At 40.7% G+C, this 20,230-nt stretch overlaps 1 protein-coding gene across 1 annotated transcript in view; it reads right to left on the bottom strand.

The window, feature by feature from the left end:
* MANBA (mannosidase beta) overlaps nucleotides 1–20,230 on the bottom strand; it is a 117,139-nt gene that overhangs the window by 73,697 nt on the left and 23,212 nt on the right. Inside the window, exons 6-7 of the mRNA XM_052642182.1 lie at nucleotides 11,176–11,351; nucleotides 10,007–10,117 (exon numbers count right to left, since the gene is read on the bottom strand). Coding sequence (XP_052498142.1) covers nucleotides 10,007–10,117; nucleotides 11,176–11,351 — 287 coding nt within the window. The remainder of the gene's footprint in view (nucleotides 1–10,006; nucleotides 10,118–11,175; nucleotides 11,352–20,230) is intronic.

Genomic DNA, 20,230 nt, shown 5'->3' with positions numbered 1-20,230 from the left:
AAACTAAAAATAGAGCTGCCATATGACTCTGCAATCCCACTCTTGGGCATTATCTGGAGAAAAACATGGCCCGAAGAGAGATACGCACCCCAATGTTGATTGCAACACTGTTTACAGTAGCCAAGACATGGAAGCAGTCTAAATGTCTACCAACAGAGGGATGGACAGAGGAGATACTGTGCATATATGCAGAAGGAAATGGCAACCCCCTCCAGCGTTCCTGCTTGGGAAATTCCACAGACAGAGGAGCCTGGCAAGCTACAGCCCATGGGGGCACAAAGGGTCAGACGCAACTGAGTGACTAACCAACCACAGCACACTCAGGAGACACACCATCGCAAGTTTAGCTGCGTAATGATCAAGGGGTGAACGTGTCCAGGTAAGCAGGTGGAGGAAGAGAAAGGAGAGCAGCCTTTTCATGCCCCTGCCCTGTCACTACCCATCTCTCTTCCCCAAAGGTAACAATTAACCCGGGTGCTATCATATGACAGATTTTTTTTTTAAGGTAAACTTTCATTTTCTTAAATTCAACATAATTTATTGGGCAATCATAATATGCCTTGTGCTGAGGAGACAGGTCGTGAAACAGGAGTCCTGCTCGTGGAGCTCACACTCTGCTGAGAAAAACAGAGCAATTCAGTAAATCAGTAGTTACAAGTGTTCACTGTGCTGAGTGTTATGAGAGCAGAGGAATGAGGCTACGGGAGCTGACATCAGGGCACCCTGGAAACCAGTCACTGGGCTTCAGGATACAGTAAGGGGAAAGGGCAAACAGTACAAATGTCCTATGGATCAATAAATGGTTATGTTGTCAGAGTGCCAATTAGGGCTTTGCTTTCAGCTGTATAAACATTAGGGCCACTTCATTCTTCCCGAAGTTAAGAAGTATATGGGATGTGCAGAGGGGAATATACTCTCACTGGAGCTGACTCCAAGTTACCAAACTGTGTAGGAGGCTCCAGCTAACTGAGAGGAAAGACACGTGAAGTGAACATACTGAAAACATTGCAAAATAAAAATTCTCTCTACAAGAGAAAAAAATAAAGATATAGTACATATAAACAGCGGAATTACTCAGCCATTAAAAGAGAATGAAATAATGCCATTTGCAGCAACATGTATGGACCCAGAGAGTGGCATACTGAGTGAAGAAAGTCAGACAGAGGAGAAATACCATACAACATCCCTTATATGTGGAATCTAGAAAGAAATGTTACAAATGAACTTACTTACAAAACAGAAACAGACTCGCAGACTTAGAAAATGAACTTAGGGTTGCCAGGGAAGGGATAGTTAGGGGCTTTGGGAAGGTCATGCACACACTGCTATATTTAAAACACATAACCAACAAAGACCTATTGTACAGCAAATGGAACTCTGCTCATTGTTATGTGCCAGCCTGCATGGGAGAGGGGTTTGGGATAGAATGGAAACATGGATATGTATGGCTGAGTCCCTCTGCTGTTCACCTGAAAATACCACAACATTGTTAATCAGCTATATCTCATTATGAAATGTTTTTGGTGTTAAAAAATTAAAATTAAAAAAAGAAATCAATAATTCTTTCAAAGTGAAGATACTGTGACTCTCAGAAAAGAGACACACAGTTTTCAACCCCAGTGCTGCCTCACAGTCCTATCACAGTGCCTTAGCTCTCTCCAGCCTTTTCTTCAGTCTTCGCTTTCCTCAAATATCTAGCTTGGCCTCCATTACTTGAGTAACTTAAGTAGTTCATCCCCTGACGATGGCTAAAATGATCTATATTCTGTTGACTTTCTGCATCTTTAACTTAGATCTAATTCTTAAACTCTAGACACACATAATGAAGTGCTCATCAAATATTATTGTGGGGATATCCCTCAATCATTCCACACAAAACACCTGTAACACAGAAATAATTTTCATTTCATCTCATCTTCCAAATGTGTTCTTCATTCTGAGTCTTTAACACAGAACTGCCACCTGACAGGGGCACAAACCAGCAAATTAAGAATCATTCATAAATCATCCTCTCCTATCTCTATACATCATTAAGCCTCCTAAATTTCTCTCAAATTTTACCTCCTAATCTCTCTCAAATCTAACTCCTCAGCAGTAGTCATTTTGTGCCTGAGTTACCACCATAATCTTCTGACTGGCCTCCTAATCCTGTCATTCTTCCAATCTTATCTACATAATCTACATAAAACAAGTATGATCACTGCTGTCCCCTTCAGTTCAGTTCAGTTCAGTCGCTCAGTCGTGTCCGACTCTTTGCGACCCCATGAATCGCAGCACGCCAGTCCTCCCTGTCCATCACCAACTCCCGGAGTTCACCCAGACTCATGTCCATCGAGTCAGTGACGCCATCCAGCCATCTCATCCTCTGTTGTCCCCTTCTCCTCCTGCCCCCAATCCCTCCCAGCATCAGAGTCTTTTCCAATGAGTCTACTCTTTGCATGAGGTGGCCAAAGTACTGGGGCTTCAGCTTTAGCATCATTCCTTCCAAAGAAATCCCAGGGCTGATCTCCTTCAGAATGGACTGGTTGGATCTCCTTGCAGTCCAAGGGACTCTCAAGAGTCTTCTCCAATACCACAGTTCAAAAGCATCAATTCTTCGGTACTCAGCTTTCTTCACAATCCAACTGTCACATCCATACATGACCACTGGAAAAACCATAGCCTTGACTAGATGGACCTTTGTTGGCAAAGTAATGTCTCTGCTTTTGAATATGCTATCTAGGTTGGTCATAAGTTTTCTTCCAAGGAGTAAGGGTCTTTTAATTTCATGGCTGCAATCACCATCCACAGTGATTTTGGAGCCCCCAAAAATAAAGGCTGACACTGTTTCCACTGTTTCCCATGAAGTGATGGGACCAGATGCCATGATCTTCGTTTTCTGAATGTTGAGCTTTAAGCCAACTTTTTCACTCTCCTCTTTCACTTTCCTCAAGAGGCTTTTTAGTTCTCTTCACTTTCTGCCATAAGGGTGGTGTTATCTGCATATCTGAGGTTATTGATATTTCTCCCAGCAATCTTGATTCCACCTTGTGCTTCTTCCAGCCCAGCGTTTCTCATGATGTACTCTGCATAGAAGTTAAATAAGCAGGGTGACAATATACAGCCTTGATGTACTCCTTTTCCTATTTGGAACCAGTCTGTTGTTCCATGTCCAGATCTAACTGCTGCTTCCTGACCTGCATACAGATTTCTCCAGAGGCAGGTCAGGTGGTCTGGTATTCCCATCTCTTTCAGAATTTTCCAGAGTTTATTGTGATCCACACAGTCAAAGGTTTTGGCATAGTCAATAAAGCAGAAATAGATGTTTTTCTGGAACTCTCTTGCTTTTTTGATGATACAACAGATGTTGGCAATTTGATCTCTGGTTCGTCTGCCTTTTCTAGAACCAGCTTGAACATCAGGAAGTTCATGGTTCACGTATTGCTGAAGCCTGGCTTGGAGAACTTTGAGCATTACTTTACTAGCGTGTGAGATGAGTGCAATTGTGCAGTCGTTTGAGCATTCTTTGGCTCTCCCCTTAAAACCCTTCAGAAATCCCCAGTGTCCTCAGGACAGTCTAATTCCTTCACATGGCTTACTAGGCTCCATGGAATCTTGCCCAAGCCTACCTTTACAATATCATCCTGTTCTACCTCAGACTCAAACAGCCACACTGAAATTTCTTTCACCTCCACAAACACACACTATTCCTTCAAGACGCTGGGTTTGACACACTCTTGCCCTCTGCCTCCTTGCTGTACTGCACAGTTGAATTCTACTGTTCCCTCAGGGCACAGATCACCTTCTCTGCAAGTCTGTCCATGGTGGCCCTGCCCTGTGCTCACACAGTGCTCTATATTTCTCCAGAGTGCGTATCATACTTTATTGCAATTGCTTGTTCAAATATTTAATTTCCCAGCTGAATTATTAGTTTTACTAAAATTTCAGAAAGAAATGGACAGGGTGTCTTAATCACTGCTCTATCGTCAGAGCCTATCAAAGTGGCAGGAACACAGTAGATGATCCCTAAGTATTGAGTGAATGAATGAGCTTCAAAAATACTCTACAGGCGAACAGGCACATTGCACAAACATGCATTAACACAAGGAGTGAGGCACTACTTATTTCTTTACTCCTGTAGCTCATCAATTGAAAGAGTGGCATCTTTATATTAATAAACAATAATGCAACCATTTTAGCCTGAACTGAAATAGACTTATATCCAACACACAACAACTCAGAAGTTCCTTTTCTTTTTCTCTGGTAAGGTGGAATGACTCATTATTTTCTACCCTTTCATAAAGATAACTCACAAGAAACTCAACATGGGAGAGCACACATGTCTTCTGTCAAGACAGTTAGAATGAGAGGGAAAAGTCTTGGCTCTTTAGGTAACTCTAGGACATGCTTCCTGTAGATATTATGGACACACACACACACACTCACAGTGCCTCAAAAAATACAGAGCATAACTAAACAACCACAAAACAGAAAACGAGCTCCTGAAAGGTAGAGCTCCAAACTGAGCTTGGTGTCTGGCCCACAGAAGAGGTAATACATGTTGATGTATAACACCAATACAATATTGTAAAGTAATTAGCCTCCAATTAAAATAAATAAATTTATATTTTAAAAAAAAGGGAGGTGACACCAGAGGACAACCACAGCCAGTGCCAGTCGCAAACACCAAAGGCTGACGTCAGGGGAAGAGAAAAGCTATGGAAGTAATTAACACCACTTACTATACACTATCCCAAGCCACACTGAAGTTACCTCATCTTTATTGTCCCAGCATACATGCATGACAATGGCATTTGAAGGACAATAAGTAGTCTGAAGCTAATAAATACCAAGCAATCCTTAGTCCTGGCAGGACCTAGTCATTTCTTTAGACCAAAGTCAAATTGCGTCCTTCAATATCCTCTATCTGAGGTTACCATATGACTTATTTAAAGATTTGGAGGCAAAATAGATGGTTAGTCCTTCAGAGGAAAACACTTTTATTGCATTTTTTATTTATTTATTTTTAATTGAACGATAATTGCTTTACAATAATGGTTTGATCTCTGCCATACATCAGTATGAATTAGCCATAGGTGCATTTTGCTTTCAATTCCGGTCCCAGGTATATTTGGAGCAGGGGAGGATTGGTCCTTCTCGAGAGGTTCTTCAACAGCATTACTTTAAAGTACAAGGGCTGTTTTTCCCCACTGTCTTCTCTAGACAGCTCCATTCCCAATCTGGACTCAATTTTCGAATGTTTAAAGTAACATGAAGATGCAGTTTTATGCATAATGACTTAGAAGTTTTAATCCCAAAGCAGAACTGAAACATGTTGTTTTGGAGGAGGGATCCTGAAGTTCACCTATCATTTTGTCAGTCAGCATCTGAGAGGTTTGCTTTGCAACTGAAGATGGAGAAGCTTTATACAGTCAGCAAAAACAAGACCGGGAGTTGACTGTGGCTCAGATCATGAACCCCTTATTGCAAACTTCAAACTGATATTGAAGAAAGTAGGGAAAACCAATAGGCCGTTAAGGTATGACCTAAGTCAAGTCCCTTATGATTATACAGTGGAAGTGACAAACAAATTCAAAGGATTAGATCTGATAGACAGAGTGCCTGAAGAACTCTGGATGGAGGTTTGTGACATTGTACTGGAGGAAGTGATCAAACCCATCCCCAAGAAAAAGAAATGTAAAAAGGCAAAATGGCTGTCTGAGTAAGTGTTAAAAATAGCTGGAAAAAGAAGAGAAGCTTTTCTTTTTTGATTCCAGGTAAAAAGGAAAGATATACCCATTTGAATGCAGAGTTCCAAAGAATATCAAGGAGAGATAAGAAAGCCTTCCTCAGTGATCAATGCAAAGAAATAGAGAAAAACAATAGAAGGGGAAAGACTAGAGATCTCAAGAAAATTAGAGCTACCAAGGGAACATTTTATGCAAAGATGGGCACAATAAAGGATACATATCATAAGGACCTACAGGAAGCAGAAGATATTAAGAAGAGGTGGCAAGAATACACACAAGAACTAAACAAAACAGATATTAATGACCCAGATAACCACAATGGTGTGATCACTCACCATGAGTGAGACATCCTGGAATGTGAAATCAAATGGGCCTTAGGAAGCGTTACTACGAACAAAGCTAGTGGAGGTGATGGAATTCCAGTTGAACTATTTCAAATCCTAAAAGATGATGCTGTGAAAGTGCTGCACTCAATACACCAGCAAATTTGGAAGACTCAACAGTGGCCACAAGATTGGAAAAGGTCAGTTTTCATTTCAATTGCAAAGAAAAGCAATGTCAAAGAATGTTCAAATTACTACACAATTGCACTCATCTCACACACTAGCAAAGTAAGGCTCAAAATTCTCCAAGCCAGGCTTCAACCATAGGTGAACCATGAACTACCAAATGTTCAAGGTGGGTTTAGAAAAGGCAGAGGAACCAGAGATCAAATTGCCAACATCCGTTGTATCATCAAAAAAGCAAGAGAATTCCAGAAAAAAAATCCACTCTGCTTCACTGACTACAGTAAAGCCTTTAACTGTGTGGATCACAACAAACTGTGGAAAATTCTTAAAGAGATGCAATACCAGACCACCTTACCTAACTCCTGAGAAACGTGTATGCAGGTCAAGAAGCAACACTTAGAACCAGACATGGAATAACAGACTGGTTCCAAACTGGGAAAGGAGGAGGTCAAGGCTGTATATTGTCACCCTGCTTATTTAACTTATATGCAGAGTACGTCATGAGAAACGCTGGGCTGGATGAAGCACAAACTGGAATCAAGATTGCCCGGAGAAATATCAATAACCTCAGATATGCAGATGACACCACCCTTATGGCAGAAAGTATAGAGGAACTAAAGAGCCTCTTGATGAGGGTGAAAGCGGAGAGTGAAAAAGTTGGCTTAAAACTCAACATTCAAAAAACGAAGATCATGGCATCCAGTCCCATCACTTCGTGGCAAATAGATGGGGAAACAATGGAAACAGTGAGAGACTTTACTTTTTTGGACTCCAAAATCACTGCAGATGGTGACTGCAGCCATGAAATTATAAGACTCTTGCCTCTTGGAAGAAAAGCTATAACAAATCTATACAGCGTATTAAAAAGCAGAGACATTACTTTGCTGACAAAGGTCCATATGGTCAATGCTGTGGTTTTCCAGTGGTCATGTATGGATGTGAGAGTTGGACTATAAAGAAGGCTGAATACCGAAGAACTGATGCTTTTGAACTGTGGTGTTGGAGAAGACTCTTGAGAGTCCCTTGGACTGCAAGGAGATCAAACCCAGTCAATCCTAAAGGAAATCAGTTCTGAACATTCATTGGAAGGACTGATGCTGAAGCTAAAGCTCCAATACATTGGACAGCCGATGCGAAGATCTGACTCATTGGAAAAGACCACGATGCTGAGAAATATTGAAGGCAGGAGGAGAAGGGGATGACAGAGGATGAGATGGTTGGACGGCGTCACTGACTCAATGGACATGACTTTGAGCAAGCTCTGGGAGAGGGAATCCTGGCATGCGGCAGTCCATGGGGTCGCAAACAGTCAGACACGACTGAGCAACTGAGAAGCTCAGAGAGGCTTGAGGATACAAAGCACATTGTCAGAGAGGGGTGGACTGATGAAACTACATTTGACGGTCAGAAGCTTAATCCCCTCCTGCCACTAGACTCTTTGAATGATAACAACCAGTTTTATATTCCCCAGACACAAGACTGGAGAATGTCCTCACTGGCAAAGCTAAACACACAGATACAGATACACAGACACACACACACAGAAGATCTATACACACATGGGCATCACCACATGATAAAGCTGAATGTCCACCTGAATACTGAACACTGAGGCTCACACAGGTCTTCTCATCTGCATTTTTGTGATTTAATCTTCAGAATGAATCCATATCAAGAATAACTGACACTCCAGGAAAGTCTCTAATATAAAAGAGCCTAAAACAAGTAAAGAAATAAAGGAATCTGGAAAACAAAAATACAAAGAGAACTTCAAAACTAATAATTAAAATTCTCAGAGCAATAAGAAGATACTATAACCGTGAAATATAAATATGATGCATTTTTTAAATATCAAAACTGTTTAGAAATAGTTAAAGTGATAACAAAATATATGTAATTTTAAAACATAAGATAATCCTACTGTATAGCACAGGGAACTCTGCTCAACGTTATGTGGCAGCACGGAAGGAAGGGGAGTTGGGGGGAGAGTGAATACATGTATATGTATGGTTGAGTCCCTCTGCTGTCTACCTGAAATTATCACAACATTGTTAATCAGCTATACTCCAACTTAAAATGAGAAGTTTTAAAAAATTAAGATAAAATCAAGTAAATTTCCCAGAACACAGAATAAGACAAGATGGGATAAAGAAGGGGATATCTAAGAATAATTCTCACTCTAGGAGGTCCATTCTGATTAATAGCTGTACCAGAAATATAAAACAAAACCAGACTGAGTTTCAGGATCAGAAGAGCCCACAAGACAACCAGCACAACAAAAACAAAAATCCACTCATTTTCGAATTTTCAAATATTAGATAATCAAAGATAACAAAATCCTAAAAGCTTCCAGAAGTAAACACAAACAGATCTATATAAGAAAACAGAGATTAGAATGTAATTGCACTTTATCTACAACACATTCTCAGGAATCTACTGAAGAAAGTGTTTTAACATAAGTGGAAGGTCAAAAAAAAAAAAAAAAAGAGAGAGAGAGAAAGAAACATGGGTCTAAAGAATCAGGATTCTATTTTTAATCCAAGAGAAAGATGAAGGAAATACTCAGAACTCCTAGAAGACAGATGAAGGGAATTTCTAGAATGATAATAAAAGGAAGTTGCAGTTAAATAGAAGGTCTAGACAGTAAACAAGCAAGATCAGGGAGACGAGAAAATGGCTCTAGGAGACAGAGTTTCAAAATATAACAAAATTTAAAAAAAAAATAATAATAATAATAAACAACAAATAGATTACCAGTGAGTGTGACTAAATTTAAAAGGTACATTCGAGAGTTTGTATATGATTTAAAGGAAGTAAAAAAGAAAAAACAAAAACTGGAAACATGAGGCAACTATTTACTGTTAGGAAAACAGAAAATTGCACAAGAAAGAAAATATAATTTCAGGACACCATGTGGTTCAAGTTTGAAGAGAGTTTTCATAACATAATAGTATAAACACTGAAAACTGAGTTAACAAAAAATGGGCATATGACTACATTGGGAGGGAGACGGAGGCAAGATGGTATATTGGGGGCCAAGGGGGGGGTCATCAGAGAGAATCATATAGGTTCCTCATCCTCTAGGTCTGAAGTCCATAGATAACATACCAAACTGAAAAATTAGGAAATACTGGCAGAAGCAGGTTATTTGAGGAAATGAAAGTAATCCGCAGAATATACAAGTAAAAGTTAAAAAGTATTGATTCTGAGGAGTAGAAAACAGAAATAGAAAGGGTTGGATGGACAAGGGATTCTATTTTTCACATGAAACTTATAGTTAATATTTGAGCTGTAAAATTATATATGGCTTCCCTGTGACTCAGCAATAAAGAACCCACCTGCCAATGCAGGAGACATGGGTTCGATCCCTGCGTCGGGAACATCCCCTGGAAAAACAAATGGCAACCCACTCCAGTATTCTTGCCTGGAGAACATCATGGACAGAGGAGTCTGGCGGGCTACAGTCCAAGGGGTTGCACTGAGTAAGCAACAACAATAAAATTACATATACCTATTATGTTGGCATAAAGCACAATTTAAAGCACAGCAGAATATAAAGAAAATAACGTGCACTGTCTGGCCCATTAAAAAGACAAATACACATATATTAGAAGCTTTTAAATGCATATGACTATTACTAGCAACTATCTCCAAGTGGTGGGGTTACAGAAGTTTTGTTGTTTTCTTCTGTTTCTATAAAGATCTGTATTGCTATTTTAACAAAAAAAATATACTTTTTTCACAAAATATCTTAAAGTATTTGCTTACCTTAGCTGATTTTTCAAAACGTAAGCCTCCATCCAGCTCAAAAGTAACTGTCATGTTGTACCCAGTCTGGTTTCCATGTCCATGAGGCCACCAAGTTTCTACAATAACAGCCTTTTAAAGAATAATATTAAGTTCGTCTAAGTAATCTGTGGCATATTTTCAGCAAAATAATACAGTAATTCAGAGCATCACAGCAACTTCTCATAGTCAAGCACAGAGCAATATCAATCTCCCTCCCTGTTTCATGTCAAATTATACCAATCCATAGATAACATTTAAAAACCACGACATGCTAGGAGCTTAGCATGGATTAATTTATATCAAAAGGGAGGAGAAAGAACGAAAAGAACAAAATAATGTGGGCATTCAGAAAAACAAGTCTTCCCATCCCAACACTCAGTTCAGTTCAGTCACTCAGTCGTGTCCGACTGCGACCCCATGAATCGCAGCACGCCAGGCCTCCCTGTCTATCACCAACTCCCGGAGTCCACCCAAACCCATGTCCATTGAGTTGGTGGTGCCATCCAACCATCTCATCCTCATTCCAACACTCAGTTGACATTTATTCTACATTCTTAACATTTAGAATTGGACTTTGAGGTGAACTCTTCTTTCAAGCCCACGACTAGAAAAGCGTTTTGAGTTCTTACTTTATCTGAACAGTTACTGAATGCTGATTTGCTCCATCCTTTTCAGCTCACAATTGTCAATTGCAAGAAAAGAAAATGAAAAAGACAAAGTAAAATCCAGTCCACTTCTACTCATGAAAGATTATAAGCTGAGAATTAGAATTCTGTATTCAGAATAAGCACCAATATTCAAAATAGTTTACCAGTATCAAAAATAATCACAGCATTCAAATATGATGGTTAGGATGCATTTTGGATTTAAGATACTGAAAATACTGCAGAAAAAATAAACTATAACACACCTGACTTCTTGAGAGGAGAGGATGCCAAATTAATCACATAACCTCCATTTTATTATTCTTAAAATTGGAAGAAATCATTCCTTAGCTAGCACACACAAAAAAATATATGAGGTTAAAAGTAAAGGAGAAAATGGAAAAGGCACATTTTCCCTTAACTTTCAGTTCCTTTTTTCTAAGCATTTCTTTTGAACAATATTGCTTTCCATCTTGTAGCCTCTCAGAAAGTGCTCGCATTCACCTTGTCGATTTTCACGCAGAGCTTAACAGTCCTTTCCCCATGTTCAAGTTCAATGTTGTTTGTCTGCTGTATGTTTAATTCAGGGATGGCTACAGTTGCTTCACCAGAAACCAGCTTTGAACTGACAACATCAAAAGAAGACTCTATTTTAAGATTCCATGTCTCCATATAGTTATCTAAGGTATAAAAAGAAAAAATATATATATTATGTAGAATTCATTGAAAAAAGACCAAAGCAGCTTCTAAACTGTAAGTGCTCCACAAATGCAATCATGATCAAGAGTCCAGTGAAAACTGTTTTAATGTTTAATCTTTCATTCTAAAGAAGAATAACCAAAGTTATATTTTTTGTATATACTTCTACTCAAAACTATTACAATCGTAAGTCACAAAAACTTTATAAACAAGGCATAAGCAGAAAATTTTAAGTGAAAAGATAGTATAAATCCTTCAAGATTGATAAACTCTTGCTTTTTCCTTTTTATAAAGTAAAAATACTAAGGGTTTTTAAGCCATATAATAAGTTATAAACTTAGTTGTATTAGAATTAATCAGATGTGCAAAAAATAAAGATGTATTTTAAACGTAGATTATTAATCCAAGAAATAGAACCATCTATATGCCATGTACTTTGCTAAGTGATAGGACTTAAATAGCAACCAGGGTAAACAAACATGGCCCCTGCACCTATGAGCTAAGAGAATAATGGGATATGGATAAGCACAAAAGTGTGATAATACAAGAACGGGAGAACTAAAAGGTTATTCAGAAAAGTATTCACATTCCCTTTACCACATTTTAATCATTTTTAAATGGAAGCACGCACTCCAATCTGACCCAAAGCTATTTATTTTCTAAAATATCCCTAAATCTTTGACACTTGCCTCACCTTTAGCTCCTAATTATATTGCCTCTGGCTTCCCTTGTGTGCATACTAAGTCATATCAGTCATGTCTGACTCTGTGCAACCCTATGGACTGTAGCCCACCAGGCTCCTCTGTCCATGGGATTCTCTAGACAAGAATACTGGGGTGGGTGGTCACGCCCTTCTCCAGGGCATCTTCCAACCCAGGGACTGAACCCACATCTCTTACATCTCCTGCACTGGCAGGCACGTACTTTACCACTAGTGCCACCTGGGAAGCCCTTCAGTTCAGTTCAGTCACTCAGTCGTATCCGACGCTTTGCGACCCCATGAATCGCAGCACGCCAGGCCTCCCTGTCCATCACCAACTCCCGGAGTTCACTCAGACTCACGTCCATCGAGTCCATGATGCCATCCAGCCATCTCATCCTTGGTCGTCCCCTTCTCCTCCTGCCCCCAATCCCTCCCACCATCAGAGTCTTTTCCAATGAGTCAACACTTTGCATGAGGTGGCCAAAGTACTGGGGTTTCAGCTTTAGCATCATTCCTTCCAAAGAAATCCCAGGATTGATCTCCTTCAGAATGGACTGGTTGGATCTCCTTGCAGTCCAAGGGACTCTCAAGAGTCTTCTCCAACACCACAGTTCAAAAGCATCAATTGTTCGGTGCTCAGCCTTCTTCACAGTCCAACTCTCACATCCATACATGACCACAGGAAAAACCATAGCCTTGACTAGACGGACCTTAGTCGGCAAAGTAATGTCTCTGCTTTTGAATATGCTATCTAGGTTGGTCATAACTTTCCTTCCAAGGAGTAAGTGTCTTTTAATTTCATGGCTGCAGTCACCATCTGCAGTGATTTTGGAGCCCAAAAAAATAAAGTCTGACACTGTTTCCACTGTTTCCCCATCTATTTCCCATGAAGTGATGGGACCGGATGCCATGATCTTCGTTTTCTGAATGTTGAGCTTTAAGCCAACTTTTTCACTCTCCTCTTTCACTTTCATCGAGAGGCTTTTTAGTTCCTCTTCACTTTCTGCCAGTAAGAAAGCCCTTACTATCTCTTATTTCAAGAAATAACATTTACTAAGAACATATTATGACCTAGGCATTGCATTATGACCCCAACATGTATTAACTTATTTAAGCATCACACTATTGCTATAAGGTAAATTCCACTATTATCATGTTATAAATGAGAAACCCGATTCAGAGAAGTTAAATAACTTACCCAAGGTCCCACAGCTAGTAAGCAGCACAACTTGGGTGTGAACCAAGACAGTCTAAAACTAGAGACTGCACACTTAACCTTTAAATGTGGCCACTCTCACCCAGATAATTTCACCCAAACCATATCTTAGTGGTGTTCAGGATTTCTACAGTGGGGAGAGGGTTTTATTATATAGAAGAACATGATGGCAAGCTATGCCAGACATCAAATATGTCCTCTAGCTGAGTCTTTGACCAAAACAGCACACATTTGCAAAACTGCTGAAGTGTGCTGCCAGATCACCTAGCCTGCTTTCTGATGTGTTTCATTTCTCCAGACCACAGGCTGCCAAACTGCAGTCTGTGGGCCAAACCTGGACTACCTCCTGTTTCTACAGATAAAATTCCACTGGAACACAGCTGCTATGGGTTGAATTGTATCATTTCTCCCACCCAAACTCCATGTGTTGAAGCTCTAACCCTTAATGTGATTCTATCTGGAGACAGGGTCTTTCAGGAGGTAATTACATTAAATGAGTTCATAAGGGTGGGGGTCCTATTCTGATAGGAAGGTAGCCTTACAAGAGGAGAAAAAGAGCAATTTCTCTCTCTCCCTCTCCCTCCCTCCCTCTTTCCCTGCCTCCCCCGCTTCATGGGGTGAGAGCACCCCCTTCCCTTTTGCTGTCTCTCTCCCCCTCCATCTCCCTCCCCTCCCGTCTCCCCCTCCATCTCCCTCCCCCTCCCTGTCTCCCTCCCCGTCTCTCTCCCCCTCCATCTCCCTCCCCTCCCCTGTCTCTCCCTCCATCTCCCCCCTCCCTCTCCCCCACCACCACATGAGAACATAACTAGGAAGTTTACCATCTACAAGCCAGGGAGCAGGCTGTCGCCACAAACCAAATTGGCCAGTACCTTCATCTTTGACTTTTCCAGCTTCCAGAAGCATGAGAAATCAATTTCTGTGGCTGAAGCTGCTGAGTCTTCAGTATTTTGTTCCAGCACCCCAGACAGCACCCATGCTCGCTGCTCACAAACTGCTCTCAGTTGCCTTCGTGCCACAAAGGCAGAGTTGAGTAAAAGCAACAAAGGCCACATGAACCTAAACACTAAAATATTCACTACCTGACCCTTTACAGAAAAGCTTGCTGCTCTCTATCCTAAAATATATCCCCGCAAATGCCATTCTAACCTTTCTTTAACATGTGTAATGACAAAAACTCCCGCCTCCCTTTTTTGAGGCCTTGACTAGTAGTGAAGCACAAGCTGGAATCAAGATTGCCAGGAGAAATATCAATAACCTCAGATACGCAGATGACACCACCCTTATGGCAGAAAGCAGAGAGGAACCAAAGGGTCTCTTGATGAAAGTGAAAGAGGAGAGTGAAAAAGCTGGCTTAAAATTCAACATTCAGAAAACGAAGATCATGGCATCTGGTCCCATCACCTCATGGGAAATAGATGGGGAAACAATGGAAACAGTGAGAGACTTTACTTTTTTGGCCTCCAAAATCACTGCAGATGGTGACTGCAGTGATGAAATTAAAAGATTGCTTGCTCTTTGGAAGAAAAGCTATGACCAATGTATACAGCATATTAAAAAGCAAAGACATTACTTCACCAACAAACGTCCACTGAGTCAAAGCTATGGTTTTTCCAGTGGTCACATACGGATGTGAGAGTCGGACTATAAAGAAGGCTGAACACTGAAGAACTGTGCTTTTGAACTGTGCTTTTGAACTGTGGTGTTGAAGACTCGAGAGTCCCTTGGACTACAAGGAGATCCAACCAGACTATCCTAAAGGAGATCACTCCTGAATTTTCACTGGAAGGACTGATGCTGAAGCTGAAACTCCAATACTTTGGCCACCTCACGCGAAGAGCTGACTCACTGGAAAAGACCCTGATGCAGGGTAGTATTGGGGGCAGGAGGAGAAGGGAACGACAGAGGATGAAATGGTTGGATGGCATCACCAACTCAATGGACGTGAGTTGAGTAAGCTCTGGGAGTTGGTGATGGACAGCGAAGCCTGGCGTGCTGCAGTCCATGGGGTTGCAAAGAGTCAGACACGACTGAGCAACTGAACTGACTGACTGACTAGTGGAGTCATTCTCTACACTGATCTCAAATCCACTTTTCCTTCCACCTACAGGTTTTAGTTCTGGTCTCTAGGCCCCTCCTACCAATCAATAACCACTAAGGTCAAGCAGGCTCTTCAGCTGTTTTCTATCACTTCTTCAACAGAGAATCTGCTGCTTGTAACTGCTTCCAGCTGTAACAGTAACTCCCAAAGGTTACTGGCAAAATTGCCCAGTGTCTACTGCTTCTAACACAGAAAGTTCTAAAATAAACCAACATGCCTCTGAAGCTCATCCCATTATTTTCCTTGAGTGCCACGAAATGAAAAAACTAAGGCTGAGAAATTAAAAACCCAACATGAAGAGTTACAAGCCTCTCGTCATTACCAAACTCTACACCAACACATTTTGCTCTCTCATCTTCCAAATGGAGTACCACCCGTCCCACCAGAAGTCATGGAAAATTTCAGCAGTTTAGGTTCACAGAGCACACTTAAACAATAATTTTCTGTTATCACCCGGTCTCTTCTTTCCACTGGCTAATTTTATAATGTATAATCTTACATCTAGTTAAGGAACGTTCCCTCTTATAAATCAAGACCCATTTCTAGAGCACAACTTTCTAGCATATCTCTTGTAACTAACAAATTATCCTTCCCTATAGAATACCTATCACCCCCAGCTCTCCTGAATCTGAATGCAAGATCATTTCAAAACTGGACAAAGTACTAGATGGAATAAAGAAGAAAGGTTAGTACATGATTCAAAATCCCCTCCCAGGTCTCCTTCTCAGTTACATCAAGTTTTACATCCTTCCTCACCCTGACTAATCAACCCTGGGCCCAAACAGGACAGGAACTCATCATCCGAACAGGGTGGAGAACAAGCCAGCATGCCCGCTCTCTACAACCAAGGTCTTCCCTGGCCTGCAGCCTCAGCAGTGTCCTAGCGGATGTTCCGTTCCCCGCACAACACACTGCAGTTAACAGTTTGCTCCACACAAACTCAAGCAGGCAGGCGACCCAAGACATGGCAGAGAACACGTTTCTGGCCAGTGAATCATTCTCAAGTTCTTCAAAGGCTGATTCAGTGTGAGGTTTCTAAAAACAACGAACCAACCAAATCAGCATGAGTCTGACTTGAACAGGAATTTGCAGAAAGGGTAACCAGCCACACAGCCCAGATTAATGTACGCTGCTGCTGCATACAAGCAATCTTCAGGACAACTCCAGTGCGTGCAGTTGTGGCCGATACACTAGACTTTGAAGCTGTTTATGGGATTTCCTTGATGGTCCAATGGTTAAGAATCCAACTTGCAATGCAGAGAATGTGGGTTCAATCCCTGGTTAGGGAAATAAAATCTCACATGCCACAGAGCAACTAAGACCGTGAGCTGCAACTACTGAACCTTTGTGCTCCGGAGCCCACGTGCCACAACTTGAGAGTCCACAACAAAGACCCCCCATGTCGCAACTAAGACCTGCTGCAGCCAAGTATATATAGCTATATATATATATACTTAAAAGTCTAAAATGTGCCAGCTCCTTTTACACTCCCACGTAGTACACTTTTTTGTCAAGATGTGGTCAGGGAAAAAAAAGCTTTATTGGGTTGTCTAAGAGAAAAAAAAGAAAACAAGTCATGGAAATAGAAAAATAGGAAGATGGCTGAATTACCTTAATTCAAACAGACAGAGGAGTCTAGTGACAGTCCATGGGTCGCAAAGAGTCAGACATGACTCAGCAACTGAGCACACACACAAGTGCGTCTATAAGGACCAGAAAGACACTCTCAGAACTACACCTGAAGCCTTGCTTCAACTGATTGTAATTAAGTATCAACATCTTCATTTAATCATGTATCTAGCTTCAAAAAACCTGAGTTCTTCCACACATAAGCCCTCACTGGGTTATAATGAGTGCTGTAATTTACAAACATGGGGAAAGAACCTGTGAAATGTTAGAGGCAGAGGAGACACGGTGATCTACTAGTCACTTTGCAGACGTGGTATCTGAGGCCTTGACTGCAGAATTAGCTCAAAGTTCCTGAGCCAGTGGACAGGACGAGGGCCCAGGTTTCCTGACCCCAGTGCTCTCCATCTTGCATGCCTCTCCCACAGAGGTGCCTATCAAAGAGAAGCATACTAGCACCCTAGCACGCACACACAGAAAGGAACTGAACAATGAGGAAAAACAAAAGCAAATGTGCTTTTTGCCCTTCAGAGTCCTAAGTCCTAATAGTAAATATGTGACATGGGAAAAAAAGCACTTCAGGGTGTACAATAGAATGTTAGCCTCTGAATATGAGAGTCTTTGTTAAAAAAAAAAAAGGAAAAACACTGAAATCTACAAACATAAAGACTGTGTCTGACCCTCCACCAAGTGCATAATTACATGGTGCCCAGATCCTGTATTTGTCAGAATACCATCTTTGTAATCTAAACTACGTGACAAAGGCATGACGCTAGTTATGTGGGCATTTCTGCTGAACAGTGGAAATATACTTCTTGAATAATTACTGTCTGTGAATCTTGACAGGCACTATAAATTACACTCCAAACACAAAGAGCAAAAATGTTGGATCTACCCAAAGAAACAAAATATACGCAAAAGGCCTGGGTTAAGAATACAGGATGGCATCTGGGAGGGTTAAGAACCAGTAGGGACATGGAAGCACACTCAGGTTAGCATGGGATGGATCGGCAAACGTTGGTAGATTGCTTATGTAACATGAAAAAGATGCTTAATCTCACTGAGGAGGAAGCTCTTCAAAGATGGCTGCATTCGTTAGCCCTGCTGAGCTCCTCCCAGCTTCTCTCCACCTGTGAGGTGCATCTTGCATCTTTCATAGCTGATGCAGAGCTGCAGTGAACAGGTAGTCTTGTGCACCTGAAGGAACACCAGTGACAACAAGCCTCAGAATGTTTAACTTCAGACACAGGATATTTTCCCGTCCTTCTGCTGGAATTACAGGACAGACTTCAGTAGCTGCTTTTCCAAGAGCTATACAGCTTGTATTCCCCAAAAAGCAGGCTTACGTAGTTACAGTAGCTGTTTTCCCCTTCTTTGCCAAGCAGCAAGATCTCCTTGCCTACTCAGCAGGACAAAATCCTCAAAGATGATATCAAGACAAAACAGGCACAAAGCAACATCTTCCCCCACCCCAACACCAAACAAGGATAAACTGGTAAGTTCTAGAGAAGAAAAAAAATTGACTTACCTAACAAAAATCAGAGTAGGTTATTCAAACAACCTACCTACCCATAAATATATTTTCAAGGCTGAATACTGTCATTTTATGGGTAATGAAAAGTGATTCAAAATGAACGCAAGAAAACGCATGCTTGCATTCGAAAATGTGTGCTTTAAACCAGGCACTAAGCAAGCCTGACAGGTTTCTCAGCTTGGTCAGTGGTAAAGAATTCACCTGCCAGTGCATGAGATGTGGGTTTGATCCCTGGGTCAGGAAGATCCACTGGAAAAGAAAATGGCAACCCACGCCAGTAGTATTGCCTGAGAAATCCCATGGACAGGGGAGCTTGGCAGGCTACACAGCCCATGGGGTGGCAAACAGTGGGACACAACTTATCTACTAAACAACAACAGAGCAAGATGGACGAATCTTTGCTACACTGTAATATTATATGCTCTGTAGAAAGCTGTAAGCAAAGGGCAGCAGTGACCTTCGATACAGGCCTCTGTTAGGCAGGCTAGAGCCTAACTAGGAGCTGGGCCCACTCCTCCAATGCAAAGGCTAGGTCTTCAAGAAAGAAGAGATGGGGTGCGTTAGGCTGAGGCAACAAGTAAATGTGGATAGGGTCGGGAAGACAGTGTCTCTGAGGAATGGAAGTGCCCAAGCACAGGTCAAAGACCCACAGTTCACCTCAGCTCCAGAGGAAGATTTACACGTGCAAAAAAAAATCTCTGCACTATTTTTTTCTAACTGTGGTAACAAAAGATTAAACAATGAAGTGTTTCATGAGAACATTATATATTTGGACTTAAAATGTCTACATAACCTTATGGAAAGTTCATAAAAGCAAACAACCATCCCTCCCTAATAAATTTTAGGGCCTAATAGTCGGGAAGATCCCCTGGAGAAGGAAATAGCAACCCACTCCAGTATTCTTGCCTGGAGAATCCCATGGACGGAGGAGCTTGGTGGGCTACAGTCCACAGGTCGCAAAGAGTCGGACACGACTGAGCGACTTCACTTCACTTCATGAACAATTTACATCAGGTCACAAATATGAGATGATCAATATATGAATATATGTCTCTGTCTCTCTCACACACAAATATATGTATTCAAATAAATATTTTCTAACAAAGTTTTAAAGAAAATCATATCAATACATCAGTATCTCTTAAAACCTAGATAAATAAGAGCCTAAGAGACAATGAGAGCAACTCTTGTTTCCCTTTGACCTCAGTGTTTTTTTAAATACAAATTTGTTTTTATTACCTTAAACATTAAGAATACTTGAAAATCATTTAGGAAGCCGAGGGAAATCAAACAAATGACCAAAGGATATTGAAAAGTGCACTATGATAAAAAAATTAAGAATGTAGAAAGAGACAAATATATATATGTGTGTATATATATATATACATAAAGAAAATTAATTAACAAAAATTTCAAGTTAATTTTTAAAGTCTAATAGCTTTTTTCTGTCATACTTGATACAATTAAATTGGAGAACTATGGTTGGTGATTTTATCTTTAAGGGTAAGCACACTAATTTTAAATAAAGAAATAAATTGAATATTTGGAAAAGCAAAAAGTTATTTTCATCTAGCCGCAACAGGCAGAAAGCAGAAAGTGCCACAAAGTCAAAGTAGTTTAGCCTTTCATAATAAATTGACTGAAATTACTAGATATTAGATTAGTTTATTTGCTTTCTTCCCT

This window comes from Budorcas taxicolor, chromosome 6, assembly GCF_023091745.1.
Source record: "Budorcas taxicolor isolate Tak-1 chromosome 6, Takin1.1, whole genome shotgun sequence".
In the NCBI taxonomy this organism is placed as follows: Eukaryota; Metazoa; Chordata; class Mammalia; order Artiodactyla; family Bovidae; genus Budorcas; species Budorcas taxicolor.
This window is presented reverse-complemented; position numbering and strand designations above follow the sequence as displayed.